Source organism: Lolium rigidum, chromosome 6 (assembly GCF_022539505.1).
Source record: "Lolium rigidum isolate FL_2022 chromosome 6, APGP_CSIRO_Lrig_0.1, whole genome shotgun sequence".
In the NCBI taxonomy this organism is placed as follows: Eukaryota; Viridiplantae; Streptophyta; class Magnoliopsida; order Poales; family Poaceae; genus Lolium; species Lolium rigidum.
Window position 1 is genome coordinate 253,263,155 of NC_061513.1, and position 24,104 is coordinate 253,287,258.

A 24,104-nucleotide genomic window follows, 5' to 3' on the forward strand; every position below is an offset into this window, starting at 1 on the left:
CTAACCTATTAACAAGATGCCGAAGTGCCGATCGCTGTTTTCTCGCTGTTTTTGGTTTCAGAAATCCTAGTAAAGAAATATTCTCGGAATTGGACGAAATAAAAGCCCGGAGGCCTATTTTCTCACGAAGCTTCCGGAAGACCGAAGACGAGACGAAGAGGGGCCACGGGGGAGCCAAACCCTAGGGCGGCGCGGCCCCCCTTGGCCGCGCGGCCCTGTGGTGTGGGCCCCCGTGCCGCCTCTTGACTTGCCCTTCCGCCTACAAATAGCCTCCGTGACGAAACCCCCAGTACCGAGAGCCACGATACGGAAAACATTACTGAGACGCCGTCGCCGCCGATCCCATCTCGGGGGATCCTGGAGATCGCCTCCGGCACCCTGCCGGAGAGGGGATTCATCTCCCGGAGGACTCTACGCCGCCATGGTCGCCTCCGGTGTGATGTGTGAGTAGTCTACCCCTGGACTATGGGTCCATAGCAGTAGCTAGATGGTTGTCTTCTCCCCATTGTGCTATCATTGTCGGATCTTGTGAGCTGCCTAACATGATCAAGATCATCTATATGTAATTCTATATGTTGCGTTTGTTGGGATCCGATGAATAGAGAATACTTGTTATGTTGATTATCAAAGTTATGCTTATGTGTTGTTTATGATCTTGCATGCTCTCCGTTACTAGTAGAGGCTCTGGCCAAGTTTTTACTTTTAACTCCAAGAGGGAGTACTTATGCTCGATAGTGGGTTCATGCCGCATTGACACCGGGACGATGATGAGAAAGTTCTAAGGTTGTGTTGTCTTGTTGCCACTAGGGATAAAACATTGATGCTATGTCTAAGGATGTAGTTGTTGATTACATTACGCACCATACTTAATGCAATTGTCTGTTGTTTGCAACTTAATACTGGAGGGGTTCGGATGATAACTCGAAGGTGGACTTTTTAGGCATAGATGCAGTTGGATGGCGGTCTATGTACTTTGTCGTAATGCCCAATTAAATCTCACTATACTCATCATGATATGTATGTGCATTGTCATGCTCTCTTTATTTGTCAATTGCCCAACCGTAATTTGTTCACCCAACATGCTCGTTCGTCTTATGGGAGAGACACCTCTAGTGAACTGTGGACCCCGGTCCAATTCTCTTTATCGAAATACAATCTACCGCAATACTTGTTCTAATGTTTTCTCGCAAACAATCATCTTCCACACAATACGGTTAATCCTTTGTTACAGCAAGCCGGTGAGATTGACAACCTCACCGTTTCGTTGGGGCAAAGTACTTTGGTTGTGTTGTGCAGGTTCCACGTTGGCGCCGGAATCTCTGGTGTTGCGCCGCACTACATCCCGCCGCCATCAACCTTCAACGTGCTTCTTGGCTCCTCCTGGTTCGATAAACCTTGGTTTCTTTCTGAGGGAAAACTTGCTGCTGTGCTCATCATACCTTCCTCTTGGGGTTGCCCAACGAACGTGTGAAATACACGCCATCAGGAACATGTAAGATATTTCGTAATTGAAGTGAACTATGAGGAGTATGCAATGTTGAATGACCAATATGCTGTATTGTCATACCTGTGCCACTAGCATTGTGGACTTGATCACGGCCTTTGTAGTTGTCCTGAGTGTGGAGCTTGTTCAGCTGCCCAGTGATGTGGTCAGTGGCACCAATATCCATGTACCAGTTGGTATCAACTCCATAGGATCCTTTTTCATTGCGGCGATCATCCTCATCATCATCACGATCAGAATAGCGCCACCAACACTCATTTGCTGGATGACCATACTTAGTGCAGATTTGACAGGTGGTGTCGACAAAGCATGTAGGGATCCTTCCACGGCCACGGCCTCCCTTTGGTGCGCCACGACCATCACGGCCACGGCCACCTCCACCATCACGGTGCTGTCCATCATCACGCCTATATTGGCCACCTCCACGATCATCACGTCTATACCCTCGATCATCACGGCGATCACGGTAGTGCCCACGGTCACCGCGACGGTCATCATAGCGGTAGTCATCTCGACGGTAATCATCACATCGACCACGGTAGCCACCTCCATCACGGTAGCCTCCCTCATCTCGGTATCCGCCTCCATCACGACGGAATTCTTCAGGACGATATTTCTGTGCTGCATCTCGAGCAGCGATATTTGCAGAACTCTGGAAAACAGGAGCAACCTAACATGCTTCGGCCAGTATCCATTCTCTGTCATCAAAGGCTTGGAGTTGAGCACATGTCAGTGAGAGTGGTATTTGGGACATCATTCATGGATGTAACAAAAGGAGTATACGGTCCCTGAAGCCCTCCTAGGATGTAACCTTTCAGCTCATCGTCATCCACAGTCTTGCCCGCGGCTGCAAGTTCAGAGGCAAAACCGCGCATCTTAGAGATGAATTGTGCCACTGTCAGATCGTTCTTTTTCGTGTTGGCCAGTGCTCCCCTTAACATGTTCACACGGGAGCGGGATTGCGAGATAAACAGACCTTCAATAGTAGACCAAACATCATGTGCATGCTCGAGTCCGATTATCTGAGAGAGAAGGTCTTGATCGAGCCCTTTCACAAGGAAACTCAACACGACCTGATCATGGGCAAGCCAGACACCATATGCGAGTTGGGAACAATGGTTTTTGTTGTTGTTGCTATCTTCCACCCCGAGGGTTTTTGGCGGGGCTTCAACAGATCCATCAAGCAGCTCCATCACTTGAGCCCCACGAAGGGCCGGAAGAACTTGAGATTTCCAGAACAGGTGATTCTGCCTGGTGAGCTTCTCCGTCGGGGGCGCACCAAGAGCAGCCATGAGACTGGCGGCAGCTGATGCGGACGAGGAAGAGATCATCGGGTGCTGTTTGTTGTTGTTGATCCCACGACGTCGAGGAGCGGCGGCTGGGCTGATTTGTTCTAGGGTTTTTGGGTTTTGGTTTTTGGGTGTAGATTGGTTTTGGTTTGATCTCCGACGTCGTGAGGTGGCCGGAGAGGGATCTGGTTGTCTTGTGTTTGGTTTTGTTCAGAGAGGAGGTCCTTCACCGGCCGATTGACGGCGGGTGGGGGCGGCTGCGACGCTAGACGTCCAGGGTAGGAGAAGGCAGCTCTGATACCATGTGAGTTGTTTTAGGGTTGAACCGTACCCTCTTCCTGGGTTCGATTGCGTGTTATATAGGTGTAAAAAAGCGCTACACGTGACAGTACAGGTGGGTACAAATACCAGGTAGAGTACTACTCTATACCAGTATTTGTACATAGAACTACAAGGTTTAACACTCATAATCATCAAGTGGAACCTTCGTGGGCTCCGAGGACGCCTAGTAAAGTGTGGTCCGCTGCAAAAAAGAATAATCCACTGTATATTCAAAGTATCTTTACTATTAAATTTGGATCGGTCTAGTAGGTCGTACGTCCTCCCTTTGCCCTCGCGAGAAAAAATATATATACATACATATATCTTCTTTACTATTAAATTTGGATCGGTCTGGTAGGCCGTACGTCCTCCCTTTGCCCTCGCGAGAAAACATATATATACATAAGTGTATATTTGCGAAATTTAGCCTTGAACACAACCAGTTCCTTCCACGATTCAAGGATCTCAGCAGCAGGATTTCATCCGTTACGTGCGGGCATGCATGATCCCCGATCTTCTCTTCCATGTGACCCGGTCACTCGCTCAAAAAGTCAAAACAAACTACCACAACGTAGCTGTAGGCTGTGGCATGGGGTGGGTGCGCGTGCGGAGGCCTCCGCTGCTGCAGTCGAAGCTGCTCTGCGTCTCCCTCCTCTACCTCCTCACCACCCTCCCGCTCGCGCTCTACGTCTCCTTCTCCGACCCCTCCTCCCGCTGCCTCCCCCTCCTCCTCATCCCTTCCACCCGATCATCCTCCGCCGCCACGACGCTCTTCCATTACCCGCGCGACTACGGCGAGCACAAGCACGCCCTCCCCACCCCGCGCAGGCTCTGCTCCGACCCCGCCGTTTTCTCAGGTCTCCACCTCCGCCCCCGCCGCTCAGAACTGCACGTACCGCCGATAAGCTATTTTCATGGGGCAGCTCGGCCTTTTCCTTTTCGTGTTCTTTCTTTCCTTCTGATTCCTCCGAGATGATCGGCGTCTTCGCATGGATCATCCCAAAGTCGTCGCACTGATCCGTATCTTCCGCTGGTTTTTTTGCGACTAGTTCGATTGCGCTGGATTTTCTTTCGCATTGATCATGAATCACCTTGATTTGCTTGTCATCAATTCCAGCCTCTTCTTGCGAATAGTTTCTGCCTTTGTTTTTCTTTTCATCTGCCGTGTGCAACAAACACGGATATATTATCACTCTTTCCATCGTTGCTTTCCAATCACTCTTTCCACCCGACAAGTCACCCGCAAATTTCCTTCTTGGAGCAGACTACAAGACTGTTTTGGAAGAGATCAATGGCCTCCGCCGCAACCTCACAGTGCCACCCCGTGCATTCCCTCCGTTGCGGTACCAGAACGGCAGGAGGGACACGTTTGCGGGGAATTTGTCCACCGAGGAAAGGATATCGTTCTTCACTCACACTGACGGCGCAGTGGAAATCCCCTGCGGATTCCTCAAAGACTTCCCCATCGCACAAGCCGGTGAGTTATTTGTGCTCATTCATACTTTGCACATACGAGTTAGTAATATTTATTGTGGGTGTGTTCAAGGTGCAATTAATTTTTTTAAGATCTTCAACAATCATGAGATATACCGTGTTATTAATTGTCAAAAAACCTAAATATATATCACAAGGTGGTTTTGCGCACATTATTGCAGTTTACAAAAATAGTGAAAATTAGAAATCTTAAAATCCTGTAAAATTTGATCATTATTTTCTCTCCGTACAGTATTTCCGAATCATCTTCTATTGCATCCACATTTCCAGAACTGATATAGTCGGAGGCATTCATATTTCCATATCAAAGATAAAATATAGTGACTTAGACTCTTAATAGCATCTAGGCTCGGTATATGATTGACGAACTTAATTTGTTATCTACTCTGAAAACTAGCACCAAAGAAGAGAAAATCTGATTAACCAAATGAAAAAAAAAGATAGTTACAGCCTGTCAAACGCAACCTCGATCCTACTACAAGCACAACTTGGCCATTATAAGTTTTTCTATAAGGGTATGCGAATTGCATGTTTGTTGCATGTTGCATAAACATGATTCAAAATCAATGTGTGGGTTTCTTTGTGAATGCACCTGGACAATCATCATTACTTAAGTAATTCTTCAGATTACATAACTCGCTAGGCCACATTGTCCTCAATTGTTTTAGACATAAAGTGACTTTTGAAGCTTTAGCTAATAAATGATGTGATTTTTTTTGGATTTGGAACATTTCGCCTCGAGAACATTCATATGGGTATTCAAATTCAATGAAGTCTATAAGTATGTTGTCACTACATCCATTAGTTGGGATTAACTATCAATATTATTAAATATTGGAATGTTACTATGCTTACAACAATAGAGTAGGTTTTCATCATAATCAATGTTGGTTCTCTAGCATATAGCCACCTCATTGTTTTTTATTATTATTCTAAGTATGAAAAACAATTTCGCTCCAACATGTAGACATTTTCAAATTTAGGTATTATTTAGCCAAATATCATTGTCTTTGTGAGCTAGTGTAGTTTATCGTCAGTTTATAGCATTCTATTCGGATATCTTAGGACACTATGACATGGACTTAGATTCTGGATCCAATTCGAGTTATTTGGCAAATTTTGAGAAGATATACTTACTCCTAATAATAACTTCCTAGTGGGAGCAAAATGAGCTTTGTTTCGTAAGAGAAAAGAAAGCAATCAAGTGGTGAAACACAAAGTGAGGCTTGAAGGAGAAGAGTTCATGGAGATAAATGTGATTGACTAACTAGAACATATCTTCTATTATGAATGGAATAAAGTTACGATATTTAATATCATTGGTGGTGAAAAAAATTCACAACTTTGTCCAATGATTTTTAGGGGGTGCGGTGTGTGTGTGTCAGTGTGTGTGGGGGTGTGTGTGTGTGTGGGGGGGGGGGGGGGGGGGGCAGTGGCCCCCTAACCTACACACCTACACTAAGCTTCGCCTCTTACTAGCACGAGGGAAGAAACAAGTAATAGTGTATCTTCCATCCTAGTTCCACAACGAGAATAACATCCCGTCCTAGCTTCAGGTCGTCGTGCTTCTTTTATATAATCCTGGACGCCGATACAGATGATGTTTGTCTGCTGTAGACGCAACATGAGCATGGTGTTCATAAAATATCCTTGTTGCTGGCATACTTCTTCGCCTTGGTGGGGGAGCTTGACAGGTGCAACATGTTCACCAAATACCCATGTTGCATGCCTACTTAGTAGCTCAACTTGTAACAGCTATACTCTTATTCTCGTAAATATTCTTCGTTCAAGGGCGGCGGGAGATGGATCTCCATGGCTAGGCTAGGAGGTGGGCGGGGAAGAGAGCGCGTGGAGTCAGTTGAGGAAGATCACGAAAGGGTGCAGGTGGGCGGGACGGCGGTGGCGGTCAGGGTGCCCGGCGGCGCACAAACTGGGGAGGGGTGGGGATTTGGGTGTGCTCGCTCGATGCGATTAGCCTATGGAGATCGCGGCCACGGGACTGCGCTTCGACGGATACAACACGGACCGATGAAGAGGGTGCTAGTGATTTGCTGGGCTTGGCCCATTTTGTCACGGTCGATGCGCGACAAATCGCGACGAAAGGCAATGACGTATCGCTAGCTGTGGAGAATATGGAACCAGTTTAGTTTTTTAAAGTAGTGGAGATTAGCAGTGGCAGAGCCTGACAAGAATCATTGGGAGGGGGGCATGTCATTGTTTCTTCCATGTAAGCACTTACAAAAAAATCTTCACAACCTGGTCCAAAGTTGGTGCTAGAGGGGGGCTCCGACTTACACTGCTACCTCGTAAGAATTATCCATCATAACCAACGAACTAGCTACAAATTGTGATTAGCAATTCTTAATCACATTAGTTTTTACTGCTTGATAAGCATCCTACTGGTGTATCTCGTGTTTTGTAAGGCGGTTCCGCCGGTGAAGGTTAGTGGAATGCGAGCTTCCATCTAGAAAAATACCGCCATGTGCGGGGAGAGGCCTGGTCTGGTGCTCCCCACTAGCTAAACGAAGTTAAAGGGTCATAGTTAGTTTTTTTTCCTGTGTTGGATCCGCCGAAACCCATATTCAGCCTATGTATACCCGTCTGTATTGATATGATATGTGTTCCTCGCGTAAGAAAAAAAAAGTGATCATGTGACTAGTTAACGATCACATCCATCTAAGTACCACGCCATGTCGTGCATGTCTTGTTTTGAACAAAACCTGGTAGATGGACGTGATCGTAGATACGTGCAAAAATAAGGTACAACACAACGCGAGCCATACGGGCATGCACGGATGGTGGACCTACACTGAAATTACGATCGTGCCCCCGCTTACTAATAGGCATGAAAATATCTCCACCGTTATTGTGTTTGACTTGCCAATAATTTTTTCAGGAGAGGAGCAGCAGAAGTGGTACGGAAACGACTACACTTCATCCAAAAAGGCCTAGAAATGGGCGCTTGGACAAAATATACTTAGTTTATAAGAGTTTGCGATCAAAAAACCTAATAAAAAAACTTGTATGATTTTTTGAAATTTGAGAACCAAATGTAGATGTGGTCAATAGTTGGAAGTGCAAAAGTGAACATTTTACCAATTTCCTCCGATCTATAATAGGTGTCATGATATTCGATCAAATTTAAACTAGAAATAAGTTATTGTGGATTAGAGGGAGTAGTATATTGCCATTCTTGATCCGCCGAGAGGGAGGTGTGAATTGTTTAACGTGGATGGTTTCAGACAGGTTGGCCATGGAGAGCTGCAGAGGCGTGGTGGTCGCCTCGGCGATCTTGAATGACCACGACAAGATCCGGCAGCCCAAGGGGCTCGGTTCCCAGACGCTCAAGACAACATGCTTCTTCTTGTTCATCGACGACCGTACCCACAGTGCCCTCGCAAGCCATGGCATCCTGAAAGACGACAAAGGGCATGGCGCGCCGGCCATCACGGCCGTTGGCGCGTGGCGCGTGGTGAGGCTTCGTCAGGAGCAGCTCCCCTACGAGAGCCCCGCCATGAACGGCGTGGTGGTGAAGCACCTGCTGCACAGGCTGTTCCCGAACGCCAGGTTCAGCGTGTGGGTGGACGGGAAGATGCAGCTCACGGTGGACCCGCTGCTGCTGGTGCACGCCCTCCTCGTTGGCGAGGGCGCAGACATGGCCATCTCCAAGCACCCGTTCAACCTCCACGCCATGGAGGAGGCGATCGCGACGGCGCGGTGGCACAAGTGGGGCGACGTGGACTGCGTCAGGGCGCAGATGGAGACATACTGCAGCAACGGGCTGCAGCCATGGTCCACCAGCAAGCTCCCATATCCTTCAGGTATGTGCTCGATGCTGAGATATAATCCTGCGTTCGATTCTGATTTATTCTCGATTTGATATGTGGCATGACGTTGTGACTCTTGGTGTGGTTCAGATGTGCCGGACACGGCGATCATCATCAGGAGGCACGGCTCGGCCAGCGACCTCTTCTCTTGCCTGCTGTTTAACGAGCTGGAGGCGTTCAGCCCGCGCGACCAGCTCGCCTTCGCCTACGTCCGGGACCAGATGAGCCCCAAGGTGAGCATCAACATGTTCGAGGTGGAGGTGTTGGAGCACATCGCCGTGGAGTACCGGCACAACCTGAAGCGTGACAGCGCCAGAAGCGGCAGGGGAGGAGGGATGAAGCAGGAGGTCACCAGGATGGCGTCCTCGCGAGACATCGCCGGGAGCAGCTGCGAGAAGTACCTCATGAAGATGTGGGGGGAGCCTTCTGAATAAGGTCCATGAAAATGCAGCATTTCATTCTTGGTTTTGGTCTGAAGATTTCATTACTGTAAATGTACAGTAGACTAGTAGAGAAACTTTTGTTAACATTAGTACACAAACCAGTTGTTTGTTGCTAAATAATTTCAAAACAGAATATGGGCAGACTAGTGATAGAAAGTCTATGCAAATATACTTTCATACTGAAGATTGGATTTGAAGATTGCACTCTGGGAAATTTGTTAACACAAATATAACTTTTTTTTGTCAACACAACTATGCTGTCAAGGCCCAATGCGAGGGAAATTTTGTAAGCACAAATACACAATTAGAACTTTTTTTGTCAGAGATACACGAAACTAGGCTGTGAAGGCCCAATGATCAATCACAATCCACAAGAGTGGTCAGCACTCAAACACAAGGTACTGCCTTTAGGGCTTAGGCAAGGCACACAGATTCTTCCCAAGAATAGTCAGTAGTGTTCAGGTCCGTCAGGGGCTGGACTCTGTTGATCCCTTGGCAAGTTCGTACTTGTTTTTGAAATCCTTCCAGGCGTCCATGGCGTTCTTGGACATCTTCTCTATGTCGTCCGCGGTGGCCGTCTCCGGAGAGAGCATGGTCTCCACTGCCATCATCATGTTGATGACAGCCTGGACATTAGGCAGCGAGGAGAAGAAAAATTCAGTTGAGAAATTGTTCACATGTAGTCTGTGTAGCAGGTGGTAAGAAAAACATTACCAAATGTAGGTATGGCCTCGAGTCACGTTGGTAGCGGCCAGTCAGTTGCTGGCAAACTTCTTTTGCCCTCTGCCATTCTCTCTACGTGACGATTAAACAGTGTGTCAGCATAGTTAACTCGTCTCAACAGAGCACGGCTTATTGGCTTGACATACTGTAATGAAGAACGTAATTAAGCGTGAAGCAGATAAACGGAAAATGTATGACGAGATCAACTCACCTGATTGATGAGTACATCTGTGAGCAGCAAGCCAAGGTTGAGCTTTCTTTCCGAGTCGCGGGACGCCGACCACTCCTTCTGCAGCAGGCTCGTCAGCTTTCCCCTGTCGCCGATGTGCTGCGGATGGCACACAAACACAACCTCGAGCTTGATCATGGGCCTGAAATGCACTCACAATGACATTGTACAAGATGAAAGAGAACCTCCTTGGTGACTTGCTCGAAGACGAGGTCCATGAGCGTGGCGTGGTCCCTGGGCGCGTCCTCACGCCGGAACAGCGAGTCGGAGAGCGCGTCCACGCTCGTCCTCATGACAGCCGCCGCCGCCGGGGTGCCGCCGGCACGCTCTGCTCCGTCCGTGACGGCGTTCATCATACATACCGCGGCCGGCTGCACTAAGACGGCGCCGGCACCAGCGCCACCGCTGCGCGCTGACCACGAGACGCCGCCCAGGGCCAGCGCGAGCGCCACGCCGGCGCCGACCCTCAGTGCGGTCCTGGGCAGCATCGCTTGTCCTACTCTTCCCTTCGCCGGTGCCAGGCGCTCCGGCTCCGGCGCGCTCGCCTGGGCGCGCAATGCGAGAGCCCTCCAGCGTGCCGCCTGCGTCAACGCCGACGTGCTAGCACGGACCAGGACGGGGCGGCGCAGGGCGGCATGCACTCCGGTCACCGTGGCGTGCGATGGTGTGCAGAGAGAGGACTCCATGCGCTTTTTCGATCTCTCGGCTCGATCTGACCTCTCTGCAATCGTCTTGTGAATTGTGATCTGAGCTTTGTTCCGTTCGGTCCATGTCTCTCTTTTGATTATATTCGAATGTTTGTAGCACCATCGTCTCTGCATGCATGGCGCATTAGCGCTTTGGCTCTTTTGCTACCGCAAGCAAGGCATCCAGTTCGCTCTTCCTTTTGCACAAGTCTAGCAGCTCAGCCCCCTCTGGAAATTGCAGCGATTAATATCTTCTCAACTACTCTCTCCGTCCCGATTTACAGGTCTTGCACGTATAGGAAGACTTAAACTTTAAGTAATAAAGTGCTCTTGTTATTCAGATGCCAAATGTAATGCTTAAACTTTATGTAATAAAGCGCACTTTATCGAAAAACGAAAAACTTAAACAAGTACTCAAGCATGTTAATTCACATTTCCTAAATGCATTCTGCCACTTTTAGATATCAAGTGTTTCTACGTCATTGTGTCCACTGCATTTGCCTGTTTCTATTGTATCGCTTGTTTCTGTAACATAGTGTGTTCTTAATTGTGCGAGATATTCACTTTTATGTACGGCCTAATTCACAGTTGACTGAGAATTTATACGGGGTGATTCTCATACAATTGTGTGGCCTGATTAATTTTAATCTCGACCAATTCAGACGGAGTTAATCCTGATCAGTTCAGACGGTGTTGGGCTGCTGGCCTACCTGCAAAGTAGGCTTGAATAGCGGGACACCCTTTAGTCTTCGGACGGATAGGGCCTTTATCAATCTAGGGTTTGAATCGTTTGTTCATTGCCCAGTTCCAAGCTCCCAAGTTGAACTGCAGGTTCTTTTTTACTTGCCTTGTTTTTTTTTTGCGCTAAAAAAGAGTACCTTGTGTTTGTGCATTTGTAAGCCTTCGATTGGCCTTTAACTACACGAGCATGGATCAACAAACATCGGGATGATCATGTCAATCAAATAAAAATGAATATAGACATACAATTTTGAGTTTTAAAAATGATATTCAAGTTTTTGTGTTACAAGAATCTGATTTGACCAACTTGAGCAACACCAAATAACATCAACAACAACAAAAATCTACACATACTTGCATATTCCTAATATTTTAGTTGCCTAGATAATATTTTTGCACCTCTTGTTTTAGAAATGTGCAACCAGTACATTATAAATATACAACAGTTTGAAAATGAATTAGACAGCAATTTCAATGCTCAACCGCGGTGAGCAGCACAGACTATTCAAAAATTAATGAAAACTATGGGTGCGATTACTTCTCATCTTACGAGAATTAGTTTAACTTTCGATGATATGATGCCACAAAATCTCATTTGCATCCCAGTTGAAACTTATTGCTAGACGAGTCACTATGCAAATTCAATGCTCACTAACATTTTTTTCTCTCGGTTGCATCCCACTTGCAACTGGAAAAACCCCCTAGTTGCAATTTATTTGTAACAGGAAAAAACTAGTTGTAACCCACTTGCGACTGAAACTCCAGTTGCAATTGGAGAGGACCATGTTGTGACCTGCTTGCAACTGAAAAATTAAAATTGCAACTGACCTAGAATCTCCTACTAGCCATCACGATCGCTTGGCAATTCATATGCTCGCTAACATTCTTTCTCATTGGCAACTCACTATCAACTATAAAAACCCATTTGCAACCTAGTTACAACTGAAAAACCCAATTTAAAGCTTCCTGCAATTGGAAAGTGTTGTTGGTCGGTGGCTAATTGATCATGCTATGCCGAATATTGTATCAGAGTGAAAACAACCAAAACTGAAAAAATCCATGAAAAATACAATAAGAAAAAGTAGAGGGAACAAATCAAGAGAACAAGAGGCAAACATGAGCGGTACTCTTAGCGTGGCATATGTTGAGGTGGAAGTTTCTGATAATTAAGAGAACAATGTTATGTACATTACTACAATGCTTTTAACTAATAGGTTGCAGGAGATCATTTTTCTTATTGTACCCCAGAATCAACGTGTCACTCTAAAGTAAAATATCTATACACGATTATTTTGGGATGGACGTATAAAGCAAAACTCTACTAACTTCAATTAAAGTTAGTCTATCTTTTCATGCAAGTTACAACATCAACTATTCATTTAACCAACCAGTTGTCCATGTCATATACACTAAATATTCATCAATTGTATTCTATCTCAACATGCAGGATATTCACGTCATCTACGTTTTCCATCCAATTGGTCACATCACCATTTTAGCCATTAAATATACAACAATTTCATGTCAAATAAATTTAGTCTGTGAATTATTCTGATCAATGAGGTTTTGCATATCCATATAGACAGCTTCATGTTCATGTATTTTATACCCTCATTTATATGACAGAGTTCCTTAAAATATTCCCTATGCAACGACGTGGGTGTCCTTCTATTATCTACATAAATGTCATGAGTCCGGTAATGGCAATACAACATATCACATAATTGTCACCAATATTCTAAAGGGATATGAGATTCACGAAAAATGAATTAATTGGGTATTCATGATCTTGAACTCCGGGCTTCCTATGTTCTATGGAGTTCCAGGATAAATTTTTTTACTACAAAGACGATCCTCCTTCTCTTTATTTTGTGAAGATTTTTGCACTTAGTCACTAGTAAGGGCATGGATCGATGATTTTCAGAGCCTCCTTAAATATTCCTAGATGCAATAATTTTCCACTAATCTAATATGTTGATAATACCTTGATATTTTTTCACTAAGAGCACCGATACCAGCACCGGCACCGACTTATCAGTCTCCTGCATCAGCACCGATTTGTGTACCAACCCCGTTTACTGCATCTACCCAGCAGACTCCTGTATCAGCATCGATTCCTGTAGAGGCCCCGTTTACTGCACCTGCCTAGCAGGCTCCTGCATCAGCACCAACTCGTGTACCAGCCCAAGCTCCCGCACCTGCCCCAGCCAGATCACAGAGGTCTGAGGTCACATCAATAGCCACCCGTGTGGTGACCAAGACGCATCTGAAGGCTATGTTCGTGAGTATATGACAACATAATTGCCCTTATCTTGACGTCTTCTCTGCTCAAAATCTCACATGGTTCAGTGCATTAGTGTCTTTGACTAATTTTGGTGGTATCTCTTACTTTGAATCAGAAATTTCCTAAATATCTCCAAGAATCTCCATGCCGGTCGAAGGGGCAAGATATTCCTCGTCATGCAGAGTGAAGGTCTCACCGTGGAGGGACGGTACTCCGTCAATCCCACAGATGGCCGCTTGGCTATTACTTCCAGGTGGAAAAGTTCATTGACGGTTCCAAACTTCGCATTGGATCAAAGTTCAAGGTTAAGATATGTCGATGCCTGCACTGCGACATGCTGGTCATGCGAAGTTCCTGGCTGTCTAGTTCTGTTGTCCCATGCGCTCTTAGCAAATGCATTTGTAGTTATAGTTATATATGGTTATCTTATCTGAACTGCTAATTGTATGGGTGGTAAAATTATGGCAAGCTTTTGCTCATAGCAAGTATGTATGTATGATCAGCTATTATGACAACTAATGTTTGTGTTCATCTTAATTTACATTTCTGTTTTAGAAAAAAAAACCTTAATCTGTATTTTGGCTGAGGCATTGGAGAACTAGCAGATTAAACTCAGAACATGATTCAAATAGATTCATTATACCAAGCCAAATGTCTTAACACTGCTATACACAACTTCCATTAATCAGTGCAAGAAGGTTTACCTGAGTTGCCTGAACCACGGCAGATTCGAATCCACCTTAGCTACCTAGAAATACAACCTTTGCAGAAAGAAGATTGCAACCTTCTTGATTTTAAGTCTGATGCCTTCTCTGGTTCGAAAGATAGTTGGCAAAACTATTGCCGCCAAGAAAAGGGAGTGACAAATATTTTAATTGGTGCTGCATCCGGCCATCTAGGCCTTCGAACTTTCCCGCTGAACTAATTTTACTTCAGGCCATGCATGAAGCTAGCCCAATAAATAACAACGGCCTTTTGACTCATGCCTTTTCAGCCTACTCCAAAACACGAAAGTCCTATACTTCGCACGAAAAAAAGGAGATTAACATATAAGTTGGTTTATGAAAAAATAAAGATTTAATTTATCCGTTTGCAAGAGTTCAGAGCAAAATACACTGTTCATTGTGAGCAAAAAATTAAGATTTCACACATTTTTTGTACGGAGAGGCTGACATCGGGAACCAATTAGTCAGTAGCGTCCCTCAACTTTTAAAAGGTAAAATCAAACGAAAGGGATTGAAAAAAAGCAAGTATCCCTCAATATCACAGGTAAAAAAATCAAGATATCTCAAGTTTCTTGTCCAAGGAGGCTGACATCTTGGACCCATCAGCCATCAGCGTTAGCGTCCCTCAAAGTTATCAAGGTAAAAATTAAACAGAGTGGATAAAAAAGGTAAATATCCCACAATATCAATGGTAAAAATAATAAAGATATCACATCTTTCTTGTACCTAGAGGCTGACACTAGGGATCCATCATCCTGCCATGTCAACAAGGCGGCATGGGATCGAAAAAAAGTCAAGTAGGCAGGAAATCATGGGTTAAAAAAATCAAAGAAAGGAAAATTTACCGTTCAGAGAGGCTGACGTGTGGGACCTATTTTGCAGCAGCGGCCTCAACGTTTCAAAGGCGGCAGAGGATTGAAAGAAAAAGGGATGTAGCCAAAAATCAAGGGGCCAAAAATAATCCATGAAAGAAAAGTTTTATTGCACATAGAGGCTGATGTATGGGTCCCATGAGCCAGCAACCGCATCAACCTTAACAGGATGTCATGGGATCCAAAGAAAATTTCAATTTGCTAGAAATCATGGGCCAAAAATAATCTAGGAAAGAAAGCGTATATTGTTTAGAAAGGATGACATATGGGTCCCATTTTGTAGGAGCGGCCTCAACGTTTCAAAGGTGGCAGAGAATTGAAAAAAGGCAAGAATCTCGAAATCAGGGGTAAAAAATAAATTCAAGAAAGGACAGGTTTATCGTTCAAAGGATCCATGAGCCAGCAGTGTCCTCAACGTTTCATAGGCGGCAAGGGATCGAACGAAAAAGGAAAATAGCCAGAAATTATGGGTCAAAAATAAATTCAACAAAGTAAAGGTTTATTATTCATAGAGGCTGACATGTGGGACCCATGAGCCAGCAGCGTCCTCAACGTTAACCAGGCGGCAGGGATAAAAAAAAGGCAAATAGCCGGAAATTAGGGACCAAAAATAAATCCAAGAAAGAAAAGGTTTATAGTTCAGAGAGGCTAACACGTGGGACCCATGAGCCAACAACGTTGTCAACGTTTCAAAGGCGGCATGGGATCGAAAGAAAAAGGCAAGTGGCTAACTATTAGGTGCCAAAAATAATCCAAGAAAAAAAATTATATTGTACATAGAGGATGACATACTACCGTGGAATTAAGCTTATGAGCCATACAATGAAGCTATGGGAGAGAGTCATTGAGCACCGTTTAAGACGAATAACAATCATGACCAAAAATTAGTTTAATTTCATGCCTGAGAGGTCAACCATGGAAGCCATCTTCTTGGTACAAAAACTCATGGAGAGATACAAGGAGCAAAAGAAGGACCTGCATATGGTGTTTATAGACTTGGAGAAGGCCTACGATAAGATACCGCGACACCTCATGTGGTGGACCTTGAAGAAACACAAAGTCCTAACAAAGTACATTACCCCATCAAGGACATGTACGATAATGTTGTGACAAGTGTTCGAACAAGAGATGGCGATACCGATGACTTCTCGATTGAAATAGGACTACACCAAGGGACATTTTTGAGCCCTTATCTATTTGATTTGGTGATTGATGACCCACAGGTATAGGGGGTGTATCGTAGTACTTTCGATAAATAAGAGTGTCGAACCCAACGAGGAGCAGAAGGTGTTGACAAGCAGTTTCGATGTAGGATTCACTGTAAATGCTCACAGACAAGTATTCAGGGGGTTTTGATATAGCAGATAAATAAAGTACAAGTAAGTAAAATGCGAGAGTAATAATTGCAGCGAGTGGCCCAATCCTTTTTAGCACAAAGGACAAGCCGGTTTGTCTACTTATGATGACCAAACATTCTTGAGGACACACGGGAATTTAGTCTAGTGCTTTCGCTTCATATAGTTGATTAATCTTCATTGTTTTGATAAGTGTTGTGTGGGTGAACCTATGCTAATGCACCACCCTTCCTAGGACTAATACATACTTGTGATTAAACCCCTTGCAAGCATCCGCAAATACAAGAAAGTAATTAAGATAAATCTAACCACAGCCTTAAACTCTGAGATCCTGCTATCCCTCCTGCATCGATATACCAACGGGGTTCGGGTTTACGTCACTCTCGGCAACCCCACAATTAGCAAACGAATACAAGATGCATTCCCCTAGGCCCATAAAGGTGAAGTATCATGTAGTCGACGTTCACATGACACCACTAGAAGAATAACACCACAACTTAAATATCAAACCGAGTAAATATTACTCAACATAGTTCACTACTAACATTTAGACTTCACCCATGTCCTCAAGAACTAAACGAACTACTCACAAGACATCATATGGAACATGATCGGAGGTGATATGATGATGAATAACAATCTGAACATAAACCTTGGTTCAATGGTTTCACTCAATAGCATCAATAACAAAGAGTAATCAATACCGGGAGAGTTTCCCCTATGAAATAATCAAGATTCAACCCTAGATGTTACAGCGGAGACGAGGTGCAGAGGTGGAGATGATGATGTCGGTGGTGGAGATAATGGTGATGATGATCCCAATGAAGTCCAGCTCGATGGCGGTGACGATGGCGACGATTTCCCCCTCCGGGAGGGAATTTCCCCGGCAGATTTCAGCCTGCCGGAGAGCTCTTTTCTCTCTGGTGTTTTCCGCCCCGCAGAGGCGGCTGTGTCTATTCTCGATGCCTCCTCGCAGCTTAGAGTTTTCGGGAGATGAAGTACGCGAAGGAGAGATGGCCGAGGGGGGTCGTGGGCCCCCTCACCACGTGGCGTCGCGGCCAGGGTGGAGCCCACGCCGGCCTATGGGGGGGCCATGGCGGCCCTCCTCGGCTCCCCCTTTTGGCTGGCTCCGTCATCTGCGAAAATAGGAGCTTCGGTATATTTTCCGTCAATTGTTGATCTTCAGAAATATTGTATCCTGACGGTGCTTTTTCCAGCAGAATCCTGACTCCGGTGAGTAATTCTCCAATAATCATGAAACATGCAAAATAGGTGAAATAACATAAGTATCATCTCTAAATATGAAATATATCAAGGAATAACAGTAAATTATGATACAAAATAGTGATGCAAAATGGACGTATCAGTGATGTATGAGGTCAAAAGGGATATACAAGGAGATATCCCATGGTGTATGCTTTTTACGGATGATGTGGTCCTAATCGATGATAGTCGAATGGGTCAATAGGAAGTTAGAACTATGGAGACAAACCTTGGAATCGAAAGTTTTTGACTTACTAGAACTAAAATTGAGTACATGATGTGCGGTTTTAGTTCTACTAGGCACGAGAAGGAGGAGGAGGAGGTTAGCCTGGATGGGCAGGCGGTGCCTCAGAAGGACACCTTTCGATACTTGGAGTCAATCCTGCACAAGGATGGGGATATTGATGAAGATGTGAACCACCGGATCAAAGCCGGATGGATGAAGTGGTGCCAAGCTTCTGGCATTCTTTGTGATAAGAGAGTGCCATAAAAGCTAAAAGGAAAGTTGTGAAAGAGCCGTGTGGAAGCTTGCTATCCATGTGCCAGAACTATGAGTTGGTCAAGAGATGTTATGGGTTACACCACTAGACTAACCCAACTTGTTTGGAAATAAAGGCTTTATTGTTGTTGTACATAGATGATGATGTATGGGTCCCATTTTGCAGGAGGGTTCTCAACGTTTCCAAGGTGTCATGTGATCAAAAGAAAATGATAAGTAGCCAAAAATCAGGGGGTCAAAAAATCCAAGAAAAGAAACATTTATCGCCAGCAGCGTAAACGGCTCGATCAAAGAAAAGAACATTGCTAGAGACGCTGCCATCTGGGCCCTACAGCCCTGGGCGGTGCGGATTTGCGCTTACATAGCCAGCGGATGATAACTGCAAGAACATAGATCAACTGTAGCTAGTTTTGCAATAAGAGTATCGAACCACAAGGAGCTACTAGTTAGGATCTCAATGCCCCTTGCTACTACCTATTAAAGATTACTTCTAATTTTTTCTAATCTCAAAATGTTTTAAAGGGGGTTGTTATAATTGGTTGAAAATAAAGTAAATAAAGAAGTGAAAAGTGCTATAGAAAATGGGTTGAAACTTAATAAGACAAAGTGTTCAGAGGGATTAATGGATCCACCTCTAGCATTGGGATTCATGATAATCAAGATGAAGTATACTTTTAATCATATTGTGTGTGGGAGAGCTCCATAATAAGATGTGCCTAGAAAGCCATCGGTCATCGCATCTCTAAATAACCACAACAATTAGTCTTCTGCAAGCCACATATTGACTATTGCTATTAAGGGTTTTACCCCGTGGTTATCGATATAAGTTTGGTGAGTCCCTCTTTATTCCCCTCATCCATGTGTTAATTAAAGTGCTGATACGGTAATGTCACTTCTCGCAATTCACTTTACCACACTTCAAAGGGTAGTTCCTGATGAATATGTAAGCAAATATCCATATGAAATAATCCATACAAGTAACTGATAAATTATGACTACAAAAATAACAAATAAACTAATCATGCAGACTAGTAAGGTAGATGAACAGATCACATCTAAACAAGATAAACTGATCGCTTCTACCACACAAACTAGAAGAAGAAACTCTAACAGAAACTGAAAGAGAAACGACAAGATCACATACTTTGCAGCAGCGTCGTTGTCGCCCATGTTGAGGTTGCCGAAGAAGTCGCTGCAAGTCATGTAGGCATAATGCAACAAGCATAGGAAAACTAGACAAGCGCAACTTCAAGATTTTCAGCATATAGAGATGTGTTTTAGTAACATGAAAACTTCTACAACCATATTTTCCTCTCTCATAATAACTTTCAGCGTCATCATGAACAAACTCAACAATGTAACTATCACATAAAGTATTCTTATTCACATGCATAAAAGTATCATTACTCTCCACATAAGCATAATCAATTTTATTAGTAATAGTGGGAGCAAATTCAACAAAGTAGCTATCATTATTATTCTCATCAAGTGTAGGAGGCATAGTATAATCATAATAAAATTTACTCTCCATAGTAGGCGGCACCAAAAGACCACTATCATTATAATCATCATAAATAGGAGGCATATCATAATCAACATAAACTTTCTCCTCAATACCCGGAGGACTAAAGAGATCATTTTCATCAAAACCGACCTCCCCAAGCTTAGAATTTTCTATATCATTATCAACAATGGTGTTCAAAGCGTTCATACTAATATTACTACTAGCATGCAAATAAGGTTCCATAGGTTTTTTAATTTTCGCATTAAACCATTCATGTCTTGACTCGGGAAATAGTATAAAAAGCTCACGAGATGTTTTCCATTATGCCTTACTAGTGTTTAACAAGAAACAAAAAGATGCAATTGCGGGATCTAAAGGAAATAGCTTCGAGCACACACGAACGGCAACGAGAAAAGTACTTAGTTACACGGGACCGGAGTATGAGTGCCTTTTACCTTTCCTCCCGGCAACGGCGCCGGAAAAGTGCTTGATGACTACGGGTGCTTCTATTCTTGTAGACGGTGTTGGGCCTCCAAGAGCGAGAGGTTTGTAGAGAAGCAGCAAGTTTCCCTTAAGTGGATCACCCAAGGTTTATCGAACTCGGGGAGGAAGAGGTCAAAGATATCCCTCTCAAGAAACCCCGCAATCACGATACAAGAAGTCTCTTGTGTCCCCAACACACCTAATACACTTGTCGGATGTATAGGTGCACTAGTTCGGCGAAGAGATAGTGAAATACAAGTGGTATGAATGAATATGAGCAGTAGTAACGGCGCCGAGAAAAGTGCTTGCCGGCGTGCGGTTGATGGTAGTAATATTGCGGGAAGTAAAGATGCGGTAAAACGAGTAAACAAGCGATGATTGCGGTATTTGGAAACAAGGCCTAGGGATCATACTTTCACTAGTGGACACTCTCAACATTGATCACATAATAAATAAGTTCTCTTCCTTTGTGCTACATATACTCTTGTTTGATAATGAACACCATTCGTTGTGTAGGGCTACAAGAGCACCTCAATGCCGGAGTTAACAAGCGCCACAACATTCGATATTCATGTTTAAGTAACCTTTAGAGCATAATAGATCTTTGCAATTTAAACCGAGTACTAACATAGCATACACACTGTCACCTTTACACTGTCGGGGGGAAGACCCCGGGTAGGGCAATGGACGCGGAGCAGCTGGCTAGAGGTTGGCCGGCTCGCGGCAAAGGCCGGCTGAGGAGCAGCCGGTCGGAGCCATGGCCGGCCGCCTCGGAAGCCGGGCTGGCTCTAAGTCCTAGTCGGCCGGCTACGGCCATCCGCGCTGTGACTAGGCCGGCTTCTACAAGCCATATCCGACCGGGGTCTATACCTCGGACCGACTCGAGGCCGGCGAGTCTTGCATGAGAAGGAAGCCGGGTAGGTGGTCCGGGTTCAAAGGTCCACGCCGACCTCACTTACCGTAGAAGCACGGGGCACCGTAGAGCAACGGTGCCGCGTGGCGGACATGCCATCATCGCCTACGCCGGTCCGTACCGGCTACGGGGCATGATGGCGACAGGGGACATCTCCTCGCCATGCCGCCGACCTCCTCCGGCGGACGGGACATGCCACTACGCCTCAACGGCTCCATGACGTCAACGCCTCGGGAAGGAGCGGAAGCCGGAGCCGGCCAAGCCGGCCGCAGGACCGTAGGGACTTCGTAGTAAAGTGCCAGTGCCTATATAAGCTGGGCTACCCCCCTCGTGCGGGGGAGGATCGATCATTCCTACTTCACTCTAGACTTAGCGCTGCCCTGTGAGAGAGACCTTGGTCTACCTTAGCCTCCTAGGGGCAGCCGGATACAGCTCTAGGAGCACCATTGTACTGTGATATCATCTTATACACACATAGCAGGAGTAGAGGTGTTACCTCCTTCGGAGGGCCTCGAACCTGGGTATGTCGCCGTGTCGCTCGTGCCCATACCCGCATCCGGATACCGCTGTGAGTCCACTAGGAACCACCTCGATTAGCCACCCTATGGCATATGCCGTGACGATACCACGACATTTGACGCCCACCGTGGGGCCTTCAGCGTCCGCGGCCGGTGTCTTCATCCGGACGGGCCTCACCATCACCACCGGCGAGCGGGTCGCTTCGAGGCTTGATGCTGGAGATTTGGCTCCTCGGTCGCATCGGCGACAACGGCCGGCTGCTTCGCCGACGAGGCCATTTCCTCGCCGGCGGCGACATCATCGGCTTCGGCGGCTTCGACGTCTACGTCGCCACCGTCGCACCACCGCGCTATCCGCGCCGGATCCTACGCTGCGCAAGCCCTCCCCTAGGAGCCGGCGCCGACCTCACCACCGCCAGCCCACGCGTATCGTGCACGAGGTCATGGCGGCCGGCGACGAGCAGCCCGCCAAGTCCACGCGCGTTCGCGGCCCCGACCTGGAGCGCAACGTCGGCGGGCATGCATCCGCATCAGGCGCAAAGCCGCCACCACCACCATCCCGGCTGGAAGAAGTCCGGGCAAAGCTGAGCACTCCGCTCACCACCGGTGCCGGCGCCGACGCCGCCACCGTCGAGGCAGACCTAGAGGCGCACTTCGTGCTCCTCCTCAAGCAGACTGAGGAGCTGGCTGCTGCCAAGCGCCAGTGGGACATCACCCAGCGCGAGTACAACCGCGCCCACGGCCTCACCCCAGGCGGCGACAACCCCAGCCGAGCCGGCCAGATCCGCCGGCGAGGCCGCGACCTAGGCGCCGAGATCGACCGCGACGGCGCGGACACACCGGCTCCGTCAATGGAGCTGCCCATCTACAACACCCCCGACAAGAACATGCTCGCGGCCGAAGCCGCCGCAGAAGAGCTGCACCGCCTCGAAGGCGAAGAGTTACGCAGCCAGACTACGCGGGTGACTGAGTTGCTGAAGGCTGCCAACAAGCAGTCGAAAGACCCCAGGTACGCCCAAGACCCTAGAGCTTCTCACGCTCGTGGTGCCGCAGGCAATGCCAAGGACACGGCCGAGTCCATTTCCCCAGCGCCAAGCCGGCGCAACGACTCCCGCGCCACGCACGCGAGCTCAAGCCGGCCGAGCCGCCAGCCAGGCGGCGGCAGCAGCCGCAGTCGGGCCCCACCAAGCCGGAACCAGGAGCAAGACTCCGAGCCTCGACGCCCGCACCGGCCGGCTCCAGAAGCTAGCGGCGCTCGCCAGCCGGCACATACCAGGCTGGGCCCGCGCATCGAGCCGACAGACGCCCGAGATCGCCTCGACCGGCTGGTCGAATCCCGCATTGCGGAAGAAGAGGGGCCAGCCGGCCCAAAGTGCTTCGTGCCCCGCATCGCCAACGAGCCCATGATCGACGGCTTCCAGCTCCCGCGCGACACCCCCAAGTACGACGGCACCGCCAAGCCGGAGGACTGGCTGCTGGACTACTCCACCGCAGTCGGCAACGCCCGGGGCAGCAAGCGCTGGGCGGTACGCTATTCCCCCCTGATGCTGGTCGGCTCCGCCCGCACCTGGCTCAACAACCTGCCAGACGGCAGCATCAACGGCTGGCTGGATTCAGCCTTGAAGACCATCCCCATTACCTGGCCATTTGCCGTATGGGGCTTGGATATGGTGGGCCCATTCAAAACAGCCCGAGGCGGCATGACTCATCTCTTGGTGATGATTGACAAATTCACTAAGTGGATCGAAGCCAAGCCAATCAAGAAGCTGGACGGCTCCACAGCCGTCACATTCCTCAAGGAAATAATCGTGAGATACGGCTACCCCCATACCATCATCACCGACAACGGCAGCAACTTCGCCGAGGGCATTTTCAAACGCTATTGTGGGGAGATGGGGATCCGAATGGACCTATCGTCCGTGGCGCACCCGGAGTCAAACGGCCAAGTGGAGAAAGCAAACGGCTTGATCTTAGCCGGCATCCGGCCCCGGCTGGTGGAACCGCTTGAGCGCTCGGCCGGCCGCTCGGATCGAAGAGCTGCCCAACGTGTTGTGGAGCCAGCGCACGACGCCAAACCGCTCAGTCGGCTTCACACCCTTCTTCCTCGAATACGGGGCCGAAGCCGTCCTGCCGACTGATATCGAGCACGACGCGCCAAGGATCAAGCTCTACACAGAAGCTGAAGCCAAAGAAGCTCGTGAAGATGGAGTCGACCTGGTTGAAGAGGTCCGGCTGATGGCCGAGTCCAGGTCTACCGTATACCAGCAAAGCCTCCGACGCTATTGATGACCCACAAGTATAGGGGGTGTATCGTAGTATCTTCGATAAGTAAGAATGTCGATCCCAACGAGGAGCAGAAGGTGTTGACAAGCAGTTTCGATAAAGGTTTCACTGCAAATGCTCACAGACAAGTATTCAGGGGGTTTTGATG

At 47.0% G+C, this 24,104-nt stretch overlaps 2 protein-coding genes across 2 annotated transcripts; one reads left to right on the forward strand and one right to left on the reverse strand.

Moving 5' to 3' along the window:
* The first annotated feature begins 3,703 nt into the window (after window positions 1–3,703).
* On the forward strand, window positions 3,704–8,869 carry LOC124663968 (probable hexosyltransferase MUCI70). Its single transcript, XM_047201591.1, has 4 exons — window positions 3,704–3,971; window positions 4,379–4,591; window positions 7,851–8,429; window positions 8,526–8,869. Exons 1-4 carry the CDS (start codon window positions 3,704–3,706, stop codon window positions 8,867–8,869), a joined length of 1,404 nt encoding a protein of 467 aa, XP_047057547.1.
* Window positions 8,870–9,345: 476 nt separating this feature from the next.
* Window positions 9,346–10,516, reverse strand: LOC124663969. Its single transcript, XM_047201592.1, has 4 exons — window positions 10,016–10,516; window positions 9,813–9,929; window positions 9,593–9,673; window positions 9,346–9,504 (listed from the first exon to the last, which is right to left on the reverse strand). Exons 1-4 carry the CDS (start codon window positions 10,514–10,516, stop codon window positions 9,346–9,348), a joined length of 858 nt encoding a protein of 285 aa, XP_047057548.1.
* Window positions 10,517–24,104: the final 13,588 nt, after the last annotated feature.

Coding starts and splice junctions, on each gene's coding strand:
- LOC124663968 (XM_047201591.1), top strand. CDS start 3,704: ATGGGGTGGGTGCGCGTGCGGAGGCCTCCGCTGCTGCAGTCGAAGCTG. Junction 4,592..7,850: donor CTTCCCCATCGCACAAGCCG/GTGAGTTATTTG, acceptor GGATGGTTTCAG/ACAGGTTGGCCATGGAGAGC. Junction 8,430..8,525: donor CAAGCTCCCATATCCTTCAG/GTATGTGCTCGA, acceptor GGTGTGGTTCAG/ATGTGCCGGACACGGCGATC.
- LOC124663969 (XM_047201592.1), bottom strand. CDS start 10,516: ATGGAGTCCTCTCTCTGCACACCATCGCACGCCACGGTGACCGGAGTG. Junction 9,674..9,812: donor CAGATGTACTCATCAATCAG/GTGAGTTGATCT, acceptor ATCGTCACGTAG/AGAGAATGGCAGAGGGCAAA. Junction 9,505..9,592: donor CGAGGCCATACCTACATTTG/GTAATGTTTTTC, acceptor CCTAATGTCCAG/GCTGTCATCAACATGATGAT.